This window comes from Rhipicephalus microplus, unplaced genomic scaffold (genome assembly GCF_043290135.1).
Source record: "Rhipicephalus microplus isolate Deutch F79 unplaced genomic scaffold, USDA_Rmic scaffold_24, whole genome shotgun sequence".
NCBI lineage: Eukaryota > Metazoa > Arthropoda > Arachnida > Ixodida > Ixodidae > Rhipicephalus > Rhipicephalus microplus.
Window position 1 is genome coordinate 7,604,217 of NW_027464597.1, and position 22,272 is coordinate 7,626,488.

Consider the following 22,272-nt stretch of genomic DNA (forward strand, 5'->3'; position numbering starts at 1 on the left):
GCAGTACGTCAAGACATGCACAGCCTGTCAGCGCCACAAAACTCCCGCGACGAAACCAGCCGGTCTGCTTCAGCCTTTGCGACTCCCTCACGAACCTTTTGAAAAGGTCGGGATGGATTTACTCGGCCCATTTTCGAAGTCTACGGCTGGTAACCGCTGGATTGTGGTTGCCACCGATTACTTGACCAGATACTGCGAAACACAAGCCACCCAGCGAGCAACTGCTTCCGAGGTGGCTGACTTTTTCATCAAGAACATCGTTCTCCGCCACGGTTCTCCCGCTGTCGTCATCACAGATCGTGGTCCTGCTTTTACGGCACAGTTGCTCCGACAGATCCTCTTGCTGAGTGGCACGACGCACCGAACAGCAACTGCGTACCACCCACAAACTAACGGGTTAACCGAACGTCTCAACAAAACGATTGCAGATATGCTTTCGATGTATGTCGCCAAGGATCAGAAGAATTGGGATGAAATCCTCCCGTATAAAACATTTGCCTACAATACGGCTTTGCAGGAAACCACCGGCTTTGCTCCTTTTCGTCTGGTTTACGGCCGCGACGTCACCACAATGCTTGGCACCATGCTGCAACCAACTCTGCCGGACACGATTTCCCCGGACGCAGATGTATTTGTTCAGCGTACAGAAGACGCCCGGCAGCTGGCGCGCTTTCGCATTTTATCGCGGCAAAATCAAGATGCTCGCCGGTACAACACCCACCACAGAGCAGTAACATACGAACCCGGTGACCTAGCCTGGATTTGGACTCCTATACGTCAACGTAGATGCTCAGAAAAATTGTTATGTCGGTACTTCGGATTCTACCGAGTTCTTCATCGCCTCGGCGAAGTGAACTACGAAGTTGTCCCAGCAGACACGTCACACCGTCCTCGCAGACCCCGCTCCTCGGATGTGGTTCACGTCTCAAGGATGAAGCCGTACTATTCTCGTTGACTGCAAGACAAGAACTTTGTGATGTGGCAATATCCTTCAAGACAATTGCACATTACTTTTTGCCTCTTAATTTTTCATCTCGTTCTGTTTCTTTTCAATGGACACAAACATTTCTTACTACCTTTCGTTGTTTTCCGGAGCCATGGCATTCATTCGATGCTTCTTTTTTTTCTTCATTGGGGAGAGGGTAATGCCACGCTGTGTTGGTAGCAGAAGACGAGAGCGAAGAAGTGAATGGCAGCTGTGGCAGAGTAAACAGTCCTCTACTTCGAGTTCCTGCCTATCGTTTCCTCTCGCGACAATATAAAGAAGAAACAGCAGCGGGCCAAGTATACCTTGTGGCACGCCGGAAAGAACAGGGGTTGTGTTGGATTATGTGGCATTTACTACGACGAACTGCTTTCTTGTTCCGAAGAAGTTTTCTATCCAGTTGAATGCAAATGAATCTAGATTTAGCTGTGATAGTTTGTACATTAGACGGCGATGGGGTACCTTGTCGAACGCTTTTTTGAAATCGACAAAAATTACATCTGTTTGGATATTGCTGTCGAGATTAACATGTAAATCATGGGTGAAGGTGGCAGGCTGTGTTTCGCACGATAGCCCTTTACAAAACCCGTGTTGTGCGATAGAAATGAAGTTATTGCGCTCAAGGTGGTTTAAGATGTTCGTAAAAATTATACGTTCCATAATTTTTTATAGAACGGAAGTAATTGAGATAGAGCGATAGTTCAAAGGTGATGATCTGTTACCACTTTTATAGGTTGGAACAATCTTCCCTAGTTTCCATTTTGTGGGAACACAGCTAGATGACAAGGATTGAGCGAAACGCACGGCGAAAACGGCACTGACAGAAAATTTACCATTTTTCAGGATTTTGGACATTATTTTGTCCGGTCTGGTGGCGTACGATAGTTTCATAATTTTAACTATGTGAAGAATCGCGCTGAGTGGGATTAAAATTGGGGGCAGGCATCGGTTCTGAAATTACTGGATGTGAGGAGAGGGAGGGATTCATATCTGCTCCTGTTGTGAACTCTGAAGAAAATGTTGTTCAGTGTGAGAGCAGTGTCACTATCGGTTAGTTCATCGTTCTTGTCGTCACAGTGTTATCCTGATTGGGGGAGATGGGTCGACAGCCTTTCGAAATTGCTTGGGGTTACTTTTTAGCACATTTGTTAGTGTTATCTCGGAGAAATTTCGTTACGCTGCACATTGGTTTCTCAAGGCTTTTTTACTGTACTTTGGTAAGCTTGCCACATGGGTTGATCATTTCTTGCCTTTGCTTTCCTAAAGATTTTTTCCTTTCTTGAGTTAGAGAACCATGACACTGACATCTTGCTTTGATTAGTTACCGTTGGCACATACTTGTCAGTTCATTCTTGCATTTTATCTGAAAACAGCCTCCGGTTTTGCTCGGCTGAGTGGTCGCAAAAACCTTGCTCGAAAGAAGTATAGAATTCTTCCAGTTCAGTGGTAAATCTTTTATAGTTGCCATGGTAATTAGGCCCTACAGCTTTGTTAGACAGACAGACAGACAGACAGACAGACAGACAGACAGACAGACAGACAGACAGACAGACAGACAGACAGACAGACAGACAGACAGACAGACAGACAGACAGACAGACAGACAGACATTCTTCACCTATGTAGGTAGAAGAACTGTGAATGTGGAGCTCCTGAAAGTTTGGTTAAGATCAGCGTTTATTTCGAAGACCATAGAAGGTCGTACCTGATAGAGCTCTGTGAACTACGCTGATGCGCTTCTTTGTGGATGCGTCATCACGCCGTTCTTGCTTCTTTGACGTCGCTTGAGCCGAGGGAGTGGCGTCTCTATTCCTGACGTTGCCGCTTGTGCCCCGCTTTCTCCGCTGTGGCCGCGTCAAACTTGTCTTCCTTCTAGACTTGGACTTTTTCGATGCACGCTGCATGAAGGAGCGTACACGAGCAAGACTTTTTGTTTATTTATCAGGACTTTAAGTTCACGTAGCTCAGATTGTTGGGTATAACTTAGGCACTCTGAGACCCTGCCTCCTACAAAGAGGAGGCACAAAAAGCTGTCCCAATGAGCGCGATTTTCAAACATACGTCACGACCTCGATGGCTGGTGACTGCACATTCAAACACATTTCCCAGTGCATAAACGGGAGTATTCAGGTATTTAGTTGCGGACGCGATCGTCATCCTTGCTTCCCTCGTCTGGATGTGGCGTCTCCGGATTGAAGTAGTGTGCCAATACAACTCACCTTGCATGATCATACATTTTAAGCTTGAGTTTTTAACAACGTTCAGAACTGTTTTTAATTATCATTCACATTCTAGAATCAGTAACGATACTTATCATCCAGGACCGTTTTTGATAAGAAATTCAACACATGAAATCACGCTCATAAATTAAAAGATGATATCATGTAGAGGTACTCAAATTTTCGTTGTGCATGCTTTAGTGAAGAGGAACGAACGCTATAGTGATTGACTGTCCCCAGTGATGTCTATATTATAGTGTCAGTCTCTGCTAAGCATTGCTGGTCAATATCCTTTGCTCTCGAGGTCCGTGAATTCAGGCGTTGATGAACTATTATACTTGCGTTCCACAAACTCCTTTCGGAGGTGTACTTACAAGCTTCCAACGGTTGTTATTCAATGGTCACAAGTGCGGTCCCCGCCAGGGCAAAGTTATCTCTTAGTCCATCTTTCTTTACGCTTACATTACAATCACTACTAATGAAATCCGTCATACTTTGCTTGGCGTTTTTGTGTTAGTTCTCATATTTATTAGCTGTCAAAGAAAAACAATCTCTTTAATTTCCACTTCTTTCCCCCCTGCCCCCTCACACACTCAGAGAGAGAGAGAGAGAGAGATAAAAGAAGTATTAGTTCCGTCGTTTTAAATTGTGCCCTATAAAAGTAAGCATTTCATGCGTTTACATGAAGGAGGCACTATGTTCCCCCATTCATCCACCCAAACAAAAAAAGGCGAATGTTAGTTCGCCTGAAAACGTATACTGATTGGAACACTTCATTGTCCTTAAAGGGGCACTGACGTGATTTTGAAGCACCCTAAAAGGGACATCTTTCATTTCCATGGTGTGCAGTACCATCAACGTTCTCCACACACCGAAGCCACACAACGCTCACAAAACATTTTACTTTGATTTCAAGGCTAGTCGCCTAGCGTCTGCGAGGCAACGCCACCACAGGGTGTATTATTGCTTGGACCTTAAATGGTTCGCAGTATATGATAAATAAAAATAAATAAAATTATCAGGACAAGTCAACGCAGTTCACTGGTTCTGTGAAATTCACGTTCTGCCTGCCACCTAGATACCAGAAGTCAATGTAAGAGCCTCTGGACGACATTTCACTCATCATTGTTTACTTGAACCACGTGTACCTGACAGCCAACAGACTGCTTACACCTGTACATCGTGAGTTGCAGTATTTCTGTGATGTCAGACCTCTATGGAAATATCACTGCGAAGTCACATTCCAGATTTTAAACCAAAATCTCTTTAAGGGTCGAGGTATAAAAACAATCCCAGCATATCCACCGAGCGAATGATGACTGCGGTGAAGCGTCCGTGCGTGCGTGCTTAGGTGCGTCTGTCTGTCCCTCTGCCCACCTAGAGAACACTCCAAGTACCGTCATCTCGTGTCTTTTTATCACACATTCATCATATAGAAATACCACCATCCAGCGGACATTCCAAGAACTAAACGAGAGGTGGCTACTATACCACAAATATGGGACGTAGAACCCACGGCGTAAGGACCTTCGCCCCTGAAATGCATTCGCTCCATTCCCAAGCACCATGACATTCTTTTAGGGGCGAAAAAGAAATTTTATTGTTCACCACATTACACACAAATTCGGTTCCACAAACGCATACAAATTCGGTTCCGCATACACATACAAATTCAGTTTCACAAAATTATGGCACTTGATATTTGTGTTCACAATCAATCTATCACATGTTGGCACTGAATTGTTCTGGCACACAACACAACAAAAGTGGGCTCCTTATAGCGTGGCTTGTGCGCCCCTCGTAGTACGTAACCACCAGTGGCACATCCCCGAAATAGGTATAACATTTGACCTCCAAGGTGGTGCCGGTGAGAGATTTCTTCTGTGCGTTGTTTAACAATACAAATAGTGCTCAATGTACATGCCAATGGATGCTATTGGGGAAAGATAGACAGGAGCATTCGCCTTTTAGTCAAGGCGCAAGCTGCAATCCCCATTAGTAGCCATTGGCATGTATATTGAGCACTATCGGACAAGAAAGGGTTGCTACATTATACTCATTGGGTGTAACCTCCTTAGTTTTAGAAAGGTTTAGCGAGCGTTGAGCCGCAGGGCCATGAATACAATCAACTAGTATATACCATGAATGAATTCGAGGTGGTTAAAGGGGGGAAGCAGGTACGAAGCGCAAGCCATAAGCAATTAAAAGATGAACCCTCCTGTCTCTCATTGCACATTAGCAGCCACTGGCATGTACAATGAGCACTATCTGACAGGAAAAGGTTGCTACGTTGTACTCGCTGGGCATAACCTCCTGGGTTTCAGAAAGGTTTAGCGAGCATTGGGCCGCAGTGCCATGAATACAGTAAACTAGTATATACCATGAACTCAAGGTGGTTGAAGGTGGGAAGTAGACCCGAAGCGCAAGCCGTAAGGAAGTGTGCGTGTGCCACCTCTCGTTTAGTCCTTGGAATGTCCACTGAATGGCGGTGCTTCTATATGGGGAATATATGATAAAAAGATGCGAAATGGTGGGACATGGAGTGTTGAATAGATGGACGAACGGACACACAGACAGATGCATGGATTGACGCATGAACGGACGCAGGGGCGCATGCATGAACGAACGCAGGGACGGGCGCACGAACAGACGCATGGAAGGTCACACAGACGGACGCATGGATGGACGAATGCTTTGCCTCACTCTCCATCCTTCACTCCGTGGATATGCTGCCATTTTTTATAGTGTTCCTTACACCCGCGTTTCTATTAAAAAACAGCAACCTGAAAATATTCAGAATTCCTGTCAGTACTCCCATAAGAAAAAAAAAATTAATAATCCCGGCAAATCTCCCACCAAATTAGCGGAGAAGCTTCTTCGATTGCATTACTGTATAAACCGCAATTTTAGGAGTCATCACCGCATAGAGGATAATATCTCTCTCTTAGGGATCAGCGAAGCCACCCAAAGCGTAATTAGCCTTTTTAACTTTCTGGTGCTAGCCTATCCTCTTTTGGTGTGCTTTTGGTGGAGGCCTGGGCAGCCGGTAAGGTCAGAATGAAATCCTCCGACATCGACAGGCTCTCCGCGGCTTTCTCGCTAGGAGCCGAACGCACATGCCGTGGTATCGTAAAATAGTCAGATCGTTTTGTTAACTTTACCGAGATTCGCGAGGAATATACGCCTTGCTCATACATGACTCACCGATATTGTATAGCGAATGCTGCTAAATCGCATCATTGTTGTTCGCTGCATTTTTACCTCATACATTTGGATACAAATACCTGAATGGTGCAGACTCTTAAACTAGTAGGTTCATGACATTATGCGAATCGGCTGCGCAATATGCTTTCTACCTCGAGGCTGTGTCTTCAATGAATACAACCGCGAAAGGTATACATTACAATCAGCCTGGGTGTTGCTTTCGCGGCATTACATTACACACTTGGTGAACAATCCACCCCTGTGTTTTGTGCTATGATTGACGCGTCAAAGGTTTCACGAGAGGAAAACTGCCGCCCTGATTCGTACCCTAGTGGAAAGCGATGCGTTCGTTTATGCAATCGAGGAGGGAAATTCTGAGTGAGCTGGAAGATTCGCATGCTACTTGCTCGTTTTCTCTTCGTAAAGTTTTCCTCACCACTTGGTTGTTCTAATTTTGTCAACTAGTGGCTAAAAATGGGACTGTGCATTAGGCTTTCGTTTATTTTAAGACGCGGCGCAATGAATGTATGCCCAAGTACCTCTCTTTTTTATGTGAATGTGCGTGATTACTTTGCTGCTGTCCCTATCAAGTTCGACGAGTCGTATGGTTTGCAGCTTTCCGCAAACCATCAAAAAAACTAAAACATAAATCCTTGAATAAATGCAGCCAAAAACAAAATGTGCTACACATTTTCTGGTGCGAGATATCATTCAATTTATGCAAAAAAAACATAGCAGGGTGAATTTCGGATAGATATACCTTTTATTACTATTCCGAATAACTATTCAGAAAATAATGAACGTATTGTGGCATTAATTACATTACAACATAATGCAGTATGACTTGTATTGGTGTTCAAATTGTCCGTTTGCACACAGCTCTTGATAACTTACGTCTGAAACACAGTTACCACGCCACCTAGCAGCTTTATAGGCGCCTTTCATCGGAAGTGCGAAATCTTGCGGTCGCTTCGTCGGCGTCTCAAAAAGAGAGAGAGACAGAAAACATTTATTGAAAGAAGCTTGTGAGTGGGGGTGGGAGGGTTCCTTATTCCAGGAACCCTCTGGCTTGTACAGCCTGCCGAGCTCGAGCGACGAGTTGACACTGCTCGACCAGGTCCGGCTGAGAGATCGAAGCCTCCCACGCTTCACTGAGGAGGTCTTGGTCCGCATCTGGTGCTGCTGCTCGTAGTCTTGCGACGCTTACTTTGCACTGCAGTAGGAGGTGTGCCACAGTGTCTGCCACTTTGCAGTGAGGGCAGATGCAGCTGTGTGACGTTTGCCTCATATGGTGCAATAGTACGCCATGGGTGAACGTGTTGCTTAGAAGACGCCTATAGGCAGTCTCTTCGTCTCTTGTGAATTTTGGATGTGGCGGAAGGTATAACCTGCGATCGAGCCAATAGTGTTGCAGTAATGCATGGTACGTTAGTGGTATGGCTTTTCTTGCCTCTGATTCTGTTGTTGAGTGGGAGGTGCCTCGGATCTCGTATGGGAATGCCCCGTTGATGCATTCGCGGGCTGCGTTGTGTGCCGCTTCATTTCGCTCGAGACCTTCATGACCCGGAATCCACACGATGCATGGGTAGGAAGGAGGATTGTCTATGCGCTTTAGTAGCCTAATTACCACCGTGGAGACCCTGCATTTCAAGTAGTTCCGTGCCGCTGTTTGTGAGTCAGTAAAGACCACGATGGGATCCTCACTCGTCTGGGTGGTGAGTGCTATAGCAGCCTCTTCAGCTGTTTCCGCACGTTTGGCGAGGATAGTCGCCGATGCCAGTACCGCGCCCTTGTAATCTGCGACGGTAATAGCGAAGGCAATACGTCCGGATATTCGGCTGCGTCCACGTATCGCGCCTACGGGTCATTGCCATGATTTTTTCGGATCATGTTAACCCTGGCGAGCCGCCTTTCTCGGTGATGTTGAGGATGCATGTTTCGAGGGATCTGCTAAATTTCAAGGCTTTCTCGCAGCTGTGACGGTATTTTGCTTTTGCGTTCTTCGTTGGGTTCTAGGGTGGTCTGGTATCCTGTGTGTCGAAGGACGCCTTGCCCTGTTAGTGACAGCTTGAGTCTCTCGACCTGGTTGGTGAGGTGTGCTTCGGTGAGTTCTTCCCACGTAATATGAACTCCCATGCGAAGCAGTTGGTCAGTGGAGGCGCCTGGCGGCAGTCCTAGGGCAAGCTTTGTAGCCCTTCGTATCAGGCAGATTAGGTTTTTCTTTCTCTGCTGTCTTCAGGTTGAGGTAGGGAGTTGCGTACGTTATGCGGCTGTAAAGGAGAGCTTGTACTATTTTTAGGGTGTCGTGCTTTTTGAAGTCAATGCGGCGCTTAGCCACTCTTCGGATTAGGTGGATGATCTGTGTCACAGTGTTCTGCAGCCGGGGTATGGCAGCTGAGCCATACCCATCTTTATGTATATGTAGTCCAAGGACTCGAAGCATGTGAAGTTGTGGTATTTGGACTCCCCGTAGAAAGACTTGTGGGTCAAGAGCGTCGTAGCTTGGTGGTCTACCCCGGGTGTGTGTCGCAAGTACTAACAGTTCTGACTTTTCCGAAGCACATCGGAGGCCGCAGGTCTTGAGATATCGTTAAGCGATGTTAACTGCCTCTTGAAGTCGGTCTTCCTGTTCACCCATGCTTGGACCACTTGTCCAAATAGTGATATCATCGGCGTATAACGCGTGATGTATCCCAGGGACAGCGTCCAAGAGACGAGGGAGCTTAAGAAGGGCCAAGTTGAAAAGCACTGGTGATATCACTGAGCCCTGCGGCGTGCCTTTTTTAGGGAGTTGAAGAACCTCGCTCCTGATATTGACAATCCCTACAGTGGCAGTGCGGTTGGTGAGGAAAGCGAGCATATAGGCGTATGTCTTGGAACCGCAGCCGACATCTTCCAGGCTACCCAGAATGGGTTCGTGACTCACATTATTAAATGCGCCCTTTACGTCCAAAGATAGAATATATGACTTACTGTGCTTGCTCAAGCGGAGAAGAATATCTTCCTTTATCTGCAAGAGGACGTCTTGTGTGCTGAGCATTTGGCGGAAGCCGAACATTGTGTTCGGGTAGTGACCATTGTCTTCGAGATGTGTGGTGAGCTGCTCGTTTACCATGTGCTCAAAAAGTTTCCCAGCGTCCAATGTAAGCGAAATGGGACGAAGATTCGCAATCGAGATTGGCTTGTTTGGCTTGAGTATCATGGTCACCTCTGAGTGCTTCTAGGCTTATGGTAGCTCACCCTTTCTCTTGCTGTCGTTGTAGTGCCGAAGGAGCGCCGTCAATGCCTGGCGCGGTAGCTGTCGTAGGTGCTTATTGGTCACTCCGTCTTTTCCTGGGCTCGTGTTGCGCGTAAGCTTAGCGAGGGCCGCGTGTAGCTCTGCCAGCGTGAAAGGCTGGTCTAGTGCTTCGTTCAGTGGTTCTCGGTACTCCGTGGGTGTCGAATTGTTGATGGAGGTAGCTTGCTGGTTAACCAAGCCACGCAGTTTTGCTTGAAGTTCTTGGAGTAACTAGTGTTCTGTGCCCTCATAGTTGTGCATGAGCCGCTGAATTTTATTTCTTTGATTAGGTTTGGTGTAGGTGTCGTCGATCAGGGCTCGAAGAATGCGCCAAGTCTTCTCTGTGCTCAATGTCCCTTGAAGTTTGTCGCAGAAGGATCGCCAGTTCTGGCTCACAAGTTCTTCGGCGTACTCCTGTGGCTGTCTAGTGAGTACGGCGATGCGGCGCTTCAGCTTGCGGTTGAGCTTTTACCGTTGCCATTGTTTAATAAGCGATCTTCGAGCTTCCCATAGGTGAAGGAAATGATTATCGACTGCCGGATTGTTTTCGATCAAGTGTATCGTTTTGGTATGTCCGTTAGCAACACTTACAGTACTGTTTAACCAGGCTTCAATGTCTTCAATAGTCGAGTCATCATCAAGGTCTTTCCTGTAGGCGGCCTAGTCCGTGAGCCGAGCTTTTCCTGTCTTGAGAGAGCGGTGAGCCTGTTCGACCTCTACTTGAATTGTGTGATGGTCACTCCCTGGAGTGTGTGGTATTCTTGTCCACGTTGCGTTGGGCGCGTCTCTAGTAAACGTGAGATCACGATTTGTATCCCTTGACACGCTGTTGCCCACTCGGGTTGGATGGAGCAAGTCATTCCACAGCGTCAGACCGTGTTGCTGTCCAGCGTCATGAACACGCGCCTCTTTCTTGGTGGTGCTGTGATAGCCCCAGGCCGCGTGTGGAGCATTGAAGTCCCTAATTATGACGAGTCGGTTGCCGTTAACCATTTGACGGAGCTCGTGGACGAAGTGGTCGTATTGGTGTAACTGCTCCCGCGGAGGGCTGTAAAGGTTGGCCAGGTATAAGCTTTGTTGAGTCTTCCAAGGGGGGATTATCTCCACGATGGTGTGTTAGATGCCAATGTCTTCAACTTCATGAGCCTGTGCGGTTACAGTCTTCTTGACTAGAATTGCGGTGCGGAGTGAGCATGTGAGAGTGCTGTAGCCAGGGAGCTGGATTTTTTTCTGTGTGGGTTTCCTGCAACGCGATCACATCTGGATTATTTGTTTTAACATATTCTTGCAAGTTTACAGAACGAGGTCTGTAGGATTTGCAATTCCAGTGCCAAATTCGAAGAGTGGGGAGTGGCTCAGACTGTCTATGTGTGGAACCTGCCATTCTGGCAGTTAATTCCCACCTGGTGCTGGTCATATGGTGCTGTCGATCAAATTTCCGCTGCAGTTTCATCCCCTAAAGTCTTTCGCTTTTTTCGTTTGGTCCCTGATTGCTCCACCAGCTGCTCCTGGGTAACGAAATTTTTGTATGCATATGTTATGAAGTTATGCTGTTGTGCCATGAAGCCATCAAGCTTGGCGTCGAGCGTGCATACAGTACGGGTGAGTGGGTCTACATTTTGCGTAATTTTAGTAACCACTTTCTCTATGGTTATGTCTATGGATACGAGGAGTTTCACAGTCAGGGCTTTCTCGAAAGCTTCAAGGCGTCGTTCGACGAGGTCGAGCATCTTCGCTTCATGTGCTTCCGGCTTTTGTTCTACCCACTTCGTTATTTTGGCTTACATCTGTTTTAGTATGCTGTCGTCAAGTTCTAGTGTGCTACACTCGGCTGGTGGGCGTTGTTGTACACTCCGTTGTAGATCTTGGACTTTATTTTCTAGAGCCCGGATGGTCGCTGTCCGAGCAGGCGAGATGGTCGACGCACTTGTAGTATTTAGAGAACTGCGCCCATCACTGCCGGTAACTGCGACAGCGTAACTCATTCCCCTAACAAAGCGAGACCGTGATGACATGCGGGATCCAGAGCAACCTTATTTCTTAGAGTGAGAGCGACTTCGGTCAAATTTTAGGGGGAAAGAGGGGCCCGCGAAATTTCTAGTGTGATAACTGACCCGGGTAAATCATTGGTGCAAGCACTCCAGCAATTCGCACGGGCGCGGGCGTTATTGAAGCGCTGACGTCTTACTTGATAAGGAAAGGGGTTGCTGCGGAGTTTCTTCTTGCATTCCTCTCCAGCAGTCTCATGGTCTTCTCCGCAGATCTTGCACATCGGTTGGCAGTCATGTGGTTCTTTGTCCTTGTCGCGGCCGCATTTGTAGCAGAACTTCGCTTTCGGCTGAGGGCAGATGTCTTGACGGTGACCTAGGGCGCCACAGGTTCGGCAATATTCGATGGACTTCCGGAATGGCTTGCATCGGTAGTCTTTACTGAGGTGCGTTACGTAAAAAGGAACGTGCTGCCCGTCGAAAGTGATGACTGCAGCTGTGGACGTGGTATCTTGGGTCTACGCGAAGTCCTGCAACAATCTCTGTGGGGCTTGTTCCTGGTTCGAGGCCGTAGATCACTCCGCGGAACACATTATCGGGGTGTCGAATGTGCGGATTCACTTGATATATTACTCCACCGAGCTGTATAGCATTTACACTTTGCAGTTTGGAAGCTCGTTCAGTACTTGCTGTGCTTGCGATGATCACATTCTCTACTTTTTGCACCTGCACTCGCACATGGTCATAGAAGTCCTGCTGGGCCAAGCCACTGGATCTTCTGATGGCATGTGTAACCTCGGTGAGTGTTCGTTTTGAAAGATCTAGTCCTGGTTGCGGGCGGAATACAATTTTGAAGTCATCAGTAGGGAATGGCCGCATCCTAGTGCTGCGTTGACGTTGCGGTTGAGATTCGGCGTCTGACTTCACAGGTTGCGTAGCTCGTTCTTCGGCTGACTTTTCTTCTTTGGCTGACCTGCCTTTACGGCCAGCTTGAAGCCACTGAATGTGGGCTTTGCCTGTCGTTTTGCCACTATTTTCATCAAACGTCTATTGTGATGCCGTTCTTGAGTTACCCTCCGTGTTGTCCACTTGCATCGTACTCGGGGTTTCTTGACGTGGGTTAGACGTCTGCGTTTCCATGAGAGCTCTTTACCTTAGACACTGCGTCTCTGTGTTGCGCGAGCAGCGTGCTCGTGCACCTACGAGACGCTGGCGTCCAGCTCGTTTCGCAGGCCCGTCGCCACAGCGGCGTTCGCGTGCAGCGCGTCCTCTGAATTCCTTGGCGCGTCCCAGCGATCAGGCACAATACGTTTAGAGTTCAATATCTAGTAAAAAAGTACACTCACTGCGATGAGTCTGGTGCCAAACGATGCCTTGCAACGTGAGGAATCCCAGGTCACTGAACGTGAGCAGCGTCCAGGCAAGGTTGCACAGAAAATAGCAATAAGAGCAGAAGCCCATGTGAGGTGCGACTATACACCTCAGCCCCCTGGCGGCTTTTTTCGTCTCAAAGAGGAAAAAGAAAATTACGTAGAGAATCCGCGAGCGTCGCTTTCAAGATTCAAATGTAAATGGTCCCGTGTGCAGCAATGGATAGTCTCGTCAAATGTTTCGGTTTATGCTTCAAACATGCCGCAAAGAAATGAGTGACTGTGCTCAAAACATGAGCCATTTGGCACTCTCCTATAAACTCTACCGCAAGTACAATTGTGAAATTTCTATCAAGCCATATGTATGTATGCATACATGTATCCATGTATCCATGTATGTATGTATGTGTGCGCGCGCTCGTGCGTGCATGCGTGTGTGCGTGTGTGCGTGCGCGTGTGCGTGTGTGCGTGCGCGTGTGCGTGTGTATGTGTAGCTTTTTTTACGTTTTTCGGTATTAAGTGATGAAACGTATTCATCAGCTCTGCATTTGCTGCAGCAAAAAGTGCATTACATACTGATATTGAATCTGTAATGTTCACTGCTGATGATTCGCTTGAGGGCAATTCGCGTAAGGAAAGAACAATAGCCAATAGTTCTGCCATGAATACAGTGGTATAATCTGGAAGTCGAATAGAAAAGGACCAGTTAAAAGGAGAAAAGATGCCAACTCTAGCCTTTTCTTAAGACACAGATGCATCAATCGCAATGATAGTGCTTATTTCCAGGTTAGCTAGATAATCTGCAAACTGGTCATTTAAGTACGTATGTGTCAATTGTTTCGCGTTATGAGGAAATATATCATCAAATTGTGTGCTAAGCATGGACATTAGGTTGTCTATTGGGCCAATATGTTTAATTTTTACATTTACATTCCGTTGCTGTAGCATCACTTGTACAAATATGATTTGTGGGTTGTGTACTCGCGACCACTGTGTTTCCAAGAATAAATTTAGTTCTTGAATGAAAACGTAAAATGGGAGTCGTTGGTGGGAACTGTACATCTTTAAGAATAATTGCTCAGTAAGAATTTTGAACCTCTTCAGCAGAGAAGGCAGCCGAGCTTTCATATGCAACACGTTGCTTGCAACAAACTTTGAGACCCAGGCACAAACGCAACGCTTCTCTTTCCAACAGTATTAGAGGTCTCATTTTATTAGTTGCACAGCCAGAAAACAATACACATCTACATTCTAATATAGGCCAGACATAAAGTTTATATAACATTATTAGCGCATGTCTTTGCAAACCTGCCTTACGGTTTGCGAGCTTCTGTAGCCACTCCTGGAGCGTGTTGCCTTGAAGTACACACCATCAAGTTGCTCCTCTAATATAATGTATTTTTATATAGGCTGATTAGATATTTAAGAGAATATGCCTGCGCAATGAGCTCGTTACTATATATCACGAGATGTTGATAGGCTGCAGAAAAGAGAATGCAAAAAGTACACCTTTCTTCACTTTCAGCGTCATGTAAATGTTTTTGAGCTATTCTTCTCTCATATTGAGATAATTTTGTAGATTCTGGCATAGGGATTGCAGATCGGTATTACTTGCAAAAAAAGCAATATCGTCGACGTACACATACAACGGAATATTCTCAATTGATGGAATGGAGCTTGAGAAGATCTTAAATAGAACTGGGGACAGGACAGCCCCCTGTGGTGCGCCACCTGTCTGCCTATATATGTTCGATCAGTACCCATCTTTAAAGCAGTAATATTCTCTCCCTCTGAAAAACTCCGAAACCCACGCAGTGATGTAGTTGGGAAAGTGGTGATATTCAATCTGTTTTAATAAGATTAAATGCTCAACCCTACCGTACGCTTTAGCCAAATCTAGAGTATCCAATGCTCAGTATTGGCGCCGACGCCTAGCCAGTTGTATTCGGCTCTATGAATCCATATGCCCACACCATATTGAGCAACCAGATCTAAAACCAATTTGACTGGGGTTTAAGATTGCGTTACTACCAATATATTTCATTGCCCAGGCATTCCAAACTCTTTCAATTAGCCTAACCAGATTAGACGTGAGTATTATTGGCCTTACATTGTCTAATGCAAATACTGTTTCCTGCTTTTTAAGAAGAGGAATCACTTTAGACAGCTTCCATTCCGCAGGTATCCAAGCTTTTGTCAAAGAAAAATTCACCAGATTGAGCACTTCAGTTGCAGAAATCACGAATATTACTTTTATCATTGCATTTGTTACCCCGTCCGGTCCAGGTGTTGAAAGAGATAAGGGCCTTATTATTCCTTCCAGCTCATCCAAAATTACCTCCTCGAAATCCTCGCCTGCCAATGGGTTCACAATGTGCAGTGTTACAGTTGACATAAATATGTCCTGGAGCCCTTTCGATACATCATGACATCAATGAGACGCTTCGTTTTTCGAAGGGCCCATTCTCTGCAGGCCTCAAAACACGGCTCGTAAACCTTGCTGTGCTCTCAGAGCTCACCTTGCGTTCCAAGAAACCACAGCACGAAAGCCGCTTTTATCCATAAAGTAACCGTAATCTTTTCATCAACCGTTTTCTTGTGTTAAGCGAGTTCTCATCCAAAAAGGACGGCTCTTAGCCTTATTTTGTACATTACAATTTCTGGCCTTCGCACTGATTACCTCGCGCTTGACCGCAATCTTTTGTTTGAGATGCGAAGCAGCTCTTTGACTAGCTCGTATAACTCAGTCCCCTGTGTCCACACAAACCCTCTCACCGCAGGTGTTAGATCAGTACGAAGTAGGTCAAGTCACAGCTGAGTGTTGACGTCACACTCTTTCTCCGAACACTCGCAACGCACTTCTCTCTCACTTAACCCTCTCCACTGCCCGCAACGCTCGACCACACGTCGAGTTGAAACACTAGGCAGATTCAGTTGCGCGTCCTCAGCAGCCGTTCGGCCACGGCCTGCCATTGCAAATGGCCAGCAGGCTGCATACGGTTGCTGTGAACGCGTGACTAAATCTGTCTGCTCTTTCGGCTCGTTTATCTGCGATGAAACTTACATAAAACCCAACCTTCCTCCCGTGTATTTTCGTTTCAAACAAACGTTTACTCGAGTAAAGGCTACACCAAGTTTAGCTTCAAACCGTTCTTCAAGCACAGACCTCGACGTCCGTTTTAACCGGGCCAACGCCGTGCCCACCGCCGCTGCTTCGCATCCCATCTCAGTTCTCTTCGGAGAGGTGGTGCAATGTTTTAAATGCGAAGCATTTCTTAGTGAACTTCGGCGACTTTGAGCGTATCTGTCTGTCTGTCTGTCTGTCTGTGTCTGTCTGTCTATCTGTCTATCAATATCTATCTATATCTATCTTTATCTATCTTTATCTATCTTTATCTATCTTTATCTATCTTTATCCATCTTTATCCATCTTTATCCATCTTTATCCATCTATATCCATCTATATCCATCTATATCTATCTATCCATCTATCTATCCATCTATCCATTTATCTATCTAGCCGCCTAAGACATTTAGCTGTCCTGGCCGTTTCGATTGTGGTATCAATACCAAACTTGGTATGGCATAACATGACTGTATGAACATATTTGACTAGTCATATTATGAAAATCATTACATGTATGTCATGAATGTCATGATTTACATTTCCTGGTCCTGCACCTCTTGCGGTGGTTTCGTTCCCATGGCATGTTGCGAAACTGGTATGGGATACCAAGATTACATGGCGAACACAAGCGACAGACCCTAACATGAAGATTATGACATGCGTGTCAATCAACAACATGACTACACGCCACGCTCGTTATGCGCTCGCCGCCGTTTTTGCTAGCATCACATATACCAAATTTGGTATTACAGTACGTGAATAGATGACGAAGGTATGTGACTGGTGCAAACATGATACTTATGAGATGCGTGTCGTGTAACAACATGACTAAATTCCAGGCTCATGATGCGCTGGTGGCTGTTTCGCTAGCTTCACTTATAGCAAATTTGGTATTACGGGACGAGAATGGGTGACGAAGGTGTGATACTGGTGCTAAAATGATAAACATGAAATGCATGTCATGTAACAACTTGACTACATGCTACGCTCATGATGCGCTCGCCGCCGTTTTGCTAGCTTCTCATGTACCAAACTCGGTATCACGCAACGCGAACGCCCGACATAGGTAAATCACTTGCAAACCTTATAATCACAACATGCGTGTCATGTAACAACATGACTATATGCCACACTGATGGTGCGCTCGCGGCGGTTTCGCTAGCTTCACATGCCAAATTTGGTATTGCGTGACCACAGTGTATGACAAAAGTATGGGACTGGTGCAAACATGACAATCATGAGATGCATGTCACCTGAGAGCATGACTACATGCCACAGTCACGGCGCCAATATATTTCGACGTGAAGTGGTGCGCGTGCTCGGCGGCGTTCATTTCGTCGCTTAAAGCTGGCGTTGCCACGTCAGGTACCGGTCCTGCCATAAACTCGCAGGCGCGCGCCACGCTGCATTGCTTTGACGCAAGCGCCTTTCGGGGCATCCTTCGTCCCTCCGTCACGAAAAGACAAGACGCAGCGTTGTCTGGGTAATGCATCGGCACGAAGTGCAGCATGTCGCCTTTCGCGCCGGTTGCCGTGGCGCCGCGCCGACCGACGCTAGTCGCCCCTGGCGTCCGATTCTAGATAAAGTGCTAGCGTTTTGCTAACGTAGCGTAGCTGTGCCCAGCTTGCGCGCGCGTCAACGATACGTTAGAGTATTGGGCCCTTCATGATGCGCTTGCGGCCGTTTTGCTAACTGCACATATATCAAATTTGGTGTTAGGTGACGTCAATAAATGACAAAATATATGACTGGTGCAAACATGATAATCCTGGCACGCTTGTCATGTAAGAACATGACAACAAGCCACGCTCATAGCGTGCTCGCGGCCGTTTCGATAGCTCCACATATACTAAATCTGGTATCAAGTGACGTGAATAGATGACCAAGGTAAACAACACATCCAAACAAGAGACTCATGACACGGAAATCATGTACGGCATCATTTACCTCCACCTCACATCGTCGTGCTGATTTTAAAGTGACATATCAAAATTTCTCCTGTGAGCTTCGCATATCATTAATTCCCACTGTACGTGGAATCATCTGCCAATTGTTATGTTTTGCAGAGTTTTTAACGCTGATGTCAGACACAGATAAATGGTTCTGACTTCTATGAAGATAAAAAAATGCTATACAGCAGCTAGCACTTCGTTGAGTGAACGGTGGGTGAAGCGTACGGCGATGTCATCACCGCGACAACCATTCACTCAACCAAGTCTATGTCCTGAAAGTGTTGATGCGAACCTAGCTAAAGTACGTGTAAACACCACAGCCACTCACAGACATTCGACAACGCGCGTAGGATGACTCACGTTCGAGTACACCACAGTGACAACTGTGGACTTTTTCGTGCGAGACTCAGTCCCAGTTGTGACCGACGCCTTTGCGCCACAAACGCCATCCGCACCTCCAGTGGCCGACGACGGTATCTCTTTATCGGTGTTTTCCTCTCTAGACGCGATCATGTCGGCCATGTCTGCAAGAAACAACATAGGATCATTACTTCAACAGGAACAGACAAGAAGATTGGGTGAGTGGGTGACGTTTCATGATAAAAATATAAAAGAGCGTTTAGACAAAGCTCTTTTTTATAAGACAAAACTTATATTTCGTGGGTCTTGTGTCTAAACGGTGATTCATATTTTTATCATGGAACAAAGTTAAAATCGCCGACGATTACGATACTTCTTAATGCCAACTTGGAGTGCTGCCTCGTGCTGGGGCAACGCAAGCCGTATATGAAGGTTTGGCTATAGGCACCGTTATAGCATTTTAAAATTCGTTACCAATTGTCAGAGAAACTGCCAGCGTTGAAATGATTTTCACAGCACTCAGTGCATCGAAGGCGTCGTGAATCGAGCGAAACGCCGACAGCGTCGTTACGACAAGCAAGGCCAGCCGAAGGGCACGCGCCAGCTCTGCTTATGTGCATTCGAGCACCATCGGAAGGGCCAGCACGCCTGTCAGAGGAAGAAGGCAAGGTTGGAGGCCAGTACATTGTGATGTCGACAGACTCTGCATTCCCTCTCCTTTGTCTGTGTTTGCTCTATCGGTTACGCGGGCAAACCTATACGCCACTCAGCACAAGAATAGGTGCCTAAGAGATCAGCTCTGCGTCTCTGATCAGCTCTATCATCCCTGATGCGTTTAGTTATTTGTTTTGCAACACTGCAGGCCTGAATACCTTGTAGTGTTGTGGAGTTACAGTGGAAGTATTAGAAAATGGGAGTTACAGGAAAAAAAAAAGAACAGCACAGAAATAATTGATAGCACCGGCACCACAAGCAATACGACAGTGTCGCTAGTACGATTTAAAAAAAAATGAACAAAAAACAGCTCTAACAGTTTAGAACAACACTCGCAAAACTAGTATTACACCACTGTCAGTTATTCAATAATAAATATGACAAATACTACTCAAGGAATTCATCAGAGAGAGTGAAAGCGATCGATGTTAAGATGTGTTAGAGACACACGCTTCCAATTCATCAGAACTGTCTTCCTCGTAAACGAACTCAGGTACACTGTTCCGAATCGAAGAAAAACAACTCCGAACTCTTTTATTTTGGCACAAAGTGGGCTTTGGACTATGAGTGTTGGGCGTAGTTCACTGTAGTGGTCGTTAAACTTTAATTTGCCAAATTTACTCGAATACGAAAGCGGAACTTCGCAGTCTATTGTGCACTGGTATACACACCGCCGCCCGAAAGCTTTAAGCACTCTACTAAGTTTTGCATTGCCTCCGAGATCTGCCCAATTTGACCAAGCTACGATGTCGCGTGATGACGTCCTCGTGTGGCCTCATGATGGCGTCACAATCTATGGTGACCCTTAATATCACGATGACGTCATGAGGCGACGTTATCAACTACTGAATTCTTTCATAGCTGGGGTTGATGCTGACGCCACTGATGGTTATCTTTCTCGTTCTTTAAGTATTACTTTAACAATGGCAACCACGCTGAATTGATGTAACCAGGGTACTATTCTCACAAATCTCAGAATTCCATCTTGCATTTCTCTTCGGTTTGTTAATGCGTAAAGCGTTACAGATCAGTTTCGGTCGCGTGTTCTATACCGGCCACGGCGGTCCCATTTCGATAAACGCGAAATGCCAGAGGCCCGTATACTGTGAGCATCACGTGCACTTTAAAGAACACGAAACGGACGGAATTTACAGCGCCCTCCACTACGACAACTCTCACAATTACATCGTGGTTCCGGGATGTTAGACCCAACTTAATATTGTTATCTTTTTCGAACTAGATTACATACGATTGGCTGAACCAAATATCGCATCTACTTCATCTTATGATGAATTTCAAAAGATGAAAAGAACCAAAAAATAAACGCCCGGCAAGACAGCTGCTAAAGAAAACTGCTTTAGAAGTGCACTCGTTTGATTGCAATGTGTTCCAGCGTCGTTTATGTTAGTGTTCCGGTAGTGTAATATCATATAGGCACCTCAGGCCTAAAATGCTACTAATTAATTATTTCTAGGAAACAGTGAGCTCTGTTCTAGGCGCTCATTAGGTGCATGGGAGCGAACGGACTGTATCCTCTAGTGCTGCTCTTTCCATTCCTCAATGTCTGGGCGCGCACGTGTAGTCGTTTGTAAGGTATCTTAATATAACGAATGTACCGACACTCATCTTCGTACCCTCTCCCAAACTGCCACCGTACTGGCGCTGGCCCTATCACCCGTCTCGCGTCGCTTTACTATCAAAAATGCTATGCCACGCTAATTACATGCACGATGCTCGTGGCCGCCCGAGAGAATGGTGTGCAGCGGCTCGGTTAATATAATGGCGGTACTTTCCTAAAAATATTCAGGGACTTTATTTGTCATTACCTTGTAAAACTAGAGCGGCCTTACCACAATAAAGTGCTACCCCTCCCCCTCACTTATGGAGAACTCTGCTCACTCCTACGCTTGCAAGCGTTTTTCGACTGATAACACAAGCATCGATACGCTGTTACTGTGACCCACAATTCATTAATAAATTGATATCTGCGGTTTCACGTCCTTAAACCAGCGTATGATTATGAGAGACGCCGTAATGGACGGGTCTGGAAATTTCGACCACCTGGGGTTCTTTAACATGCACACCAATCTGAGCACGCTGGTCTACAGCATTATCGCCTCCATCGAAAACACAGCCGCCATTTAATCCCGCCGATTGAGTTATTGATATGTGGGGTTTAACGTCCCAAAAACACGATACGATTATGAGAGACGGCGTAGTGGAGGGCTCCGGAAATTTCAAACACCTGGGATTCTTTAACATGCTCCCAAATCTGAGGACACGGACCTACAGCATTTCCACCTCCATCGGAAATGCAGCCGCCGCAGCGGGGATTTGATCACGCGACCTGCAGGTCAGCAGCTGAGTATCTCAGCCACCAGACCACCGCGGCGTGGTAGTGAGCACAATTCCTTCTTTTTCTTTGTTCTTGGCTCTCGAAAACACAACTAGCATACTAGAACTTAATCAGAGATTAAAGTTAACTTACGTAGCGCGTAGTGAAAAAGGCGTGGGTGGACTCCGTCCATCGCGCTTAACAGAGGACATTGGCAACATTTATTACACGGCATCTCATAAATCGCAGCAGCGTCTCGGCAAGCGAGGTACGTGTTTGTTTTGGGTAACGATTTATAGTACTATACATCATGTTTCATCATGTACTATACACTATACTATGAGAGAGCATAAAAGGCCTCACAGTCGATGCGGCCCTGTTATGAAAAATAACGCCGTAAACAAGTTCACGACAAGAATATTCCCACGTTTGCCAGTGCAATACTAGTTATACCAGGAATAAATCCTTAGAGCTGGCTTCAACATGTCCAAACAAAACCACGCCACCGTAAGAACAACTGTCGAAGAAACCAAAGTGTGGGGAGCGCCAAGGCACACATCATCCATCCCGGCAATTATTTGGCGCAAGTTTCCTATTTAACGTTTTTCTGGAAGTATGCATCTAGTCTCGAAATGCTGTCCACCTTGACAAACGACAAGGCCGCTTTTTCGAGAGGAGCACGAGTCCTTATTTTAAAGTTCTGGTTATTTCATTTAGGCGCATCTTTAAGGCCGGGACTTT

General features: G+C 46.2%; 1 protein-coding gene and 1 long non-coding RNA gene across 3 annotated transcripts in view; one reads left to right on the plus strand and one right to left on the minus strand.

Moving 5' to 3' along the window:
* The window catches only part of LOC142786474 (uncharacterized), a 273,752-nt gene that overhangs the window by 249,109 nt on the left and 2,371 nt on the right, over window positions 1-22,272 (plus strand). The window lies entirely within an intron of this gene.
* LOC142786469 (uncharacterized) overlaps window positions 1-22,272 on the minus strand; it is a 44,092-nt gene that overhangs the window by 20,378 nt on the left and 1,442 nt on the right. For both annotated transcript variants that reach the window (XM_075884176.1, XM_075884177.1), the window contains exons 2-3: window positions 18,483-18,646; window positions 2,691-2,883 (exon numbers count right to left, since the gene is read on the minus strand). In XM_075884176.1, coding sequence (XP_075740291.1) covers window positions 2,691-2,883; window positions 18,483-18,644 — 355 coding nt within the window. In that variant the 5' untranslated portion in view covers window positions 18,645-18,646. The remainder of the gene's footprint in view (window positions 1-2,690; window positions 2,884-18,482; window positions 18,647-22,272) is intronic.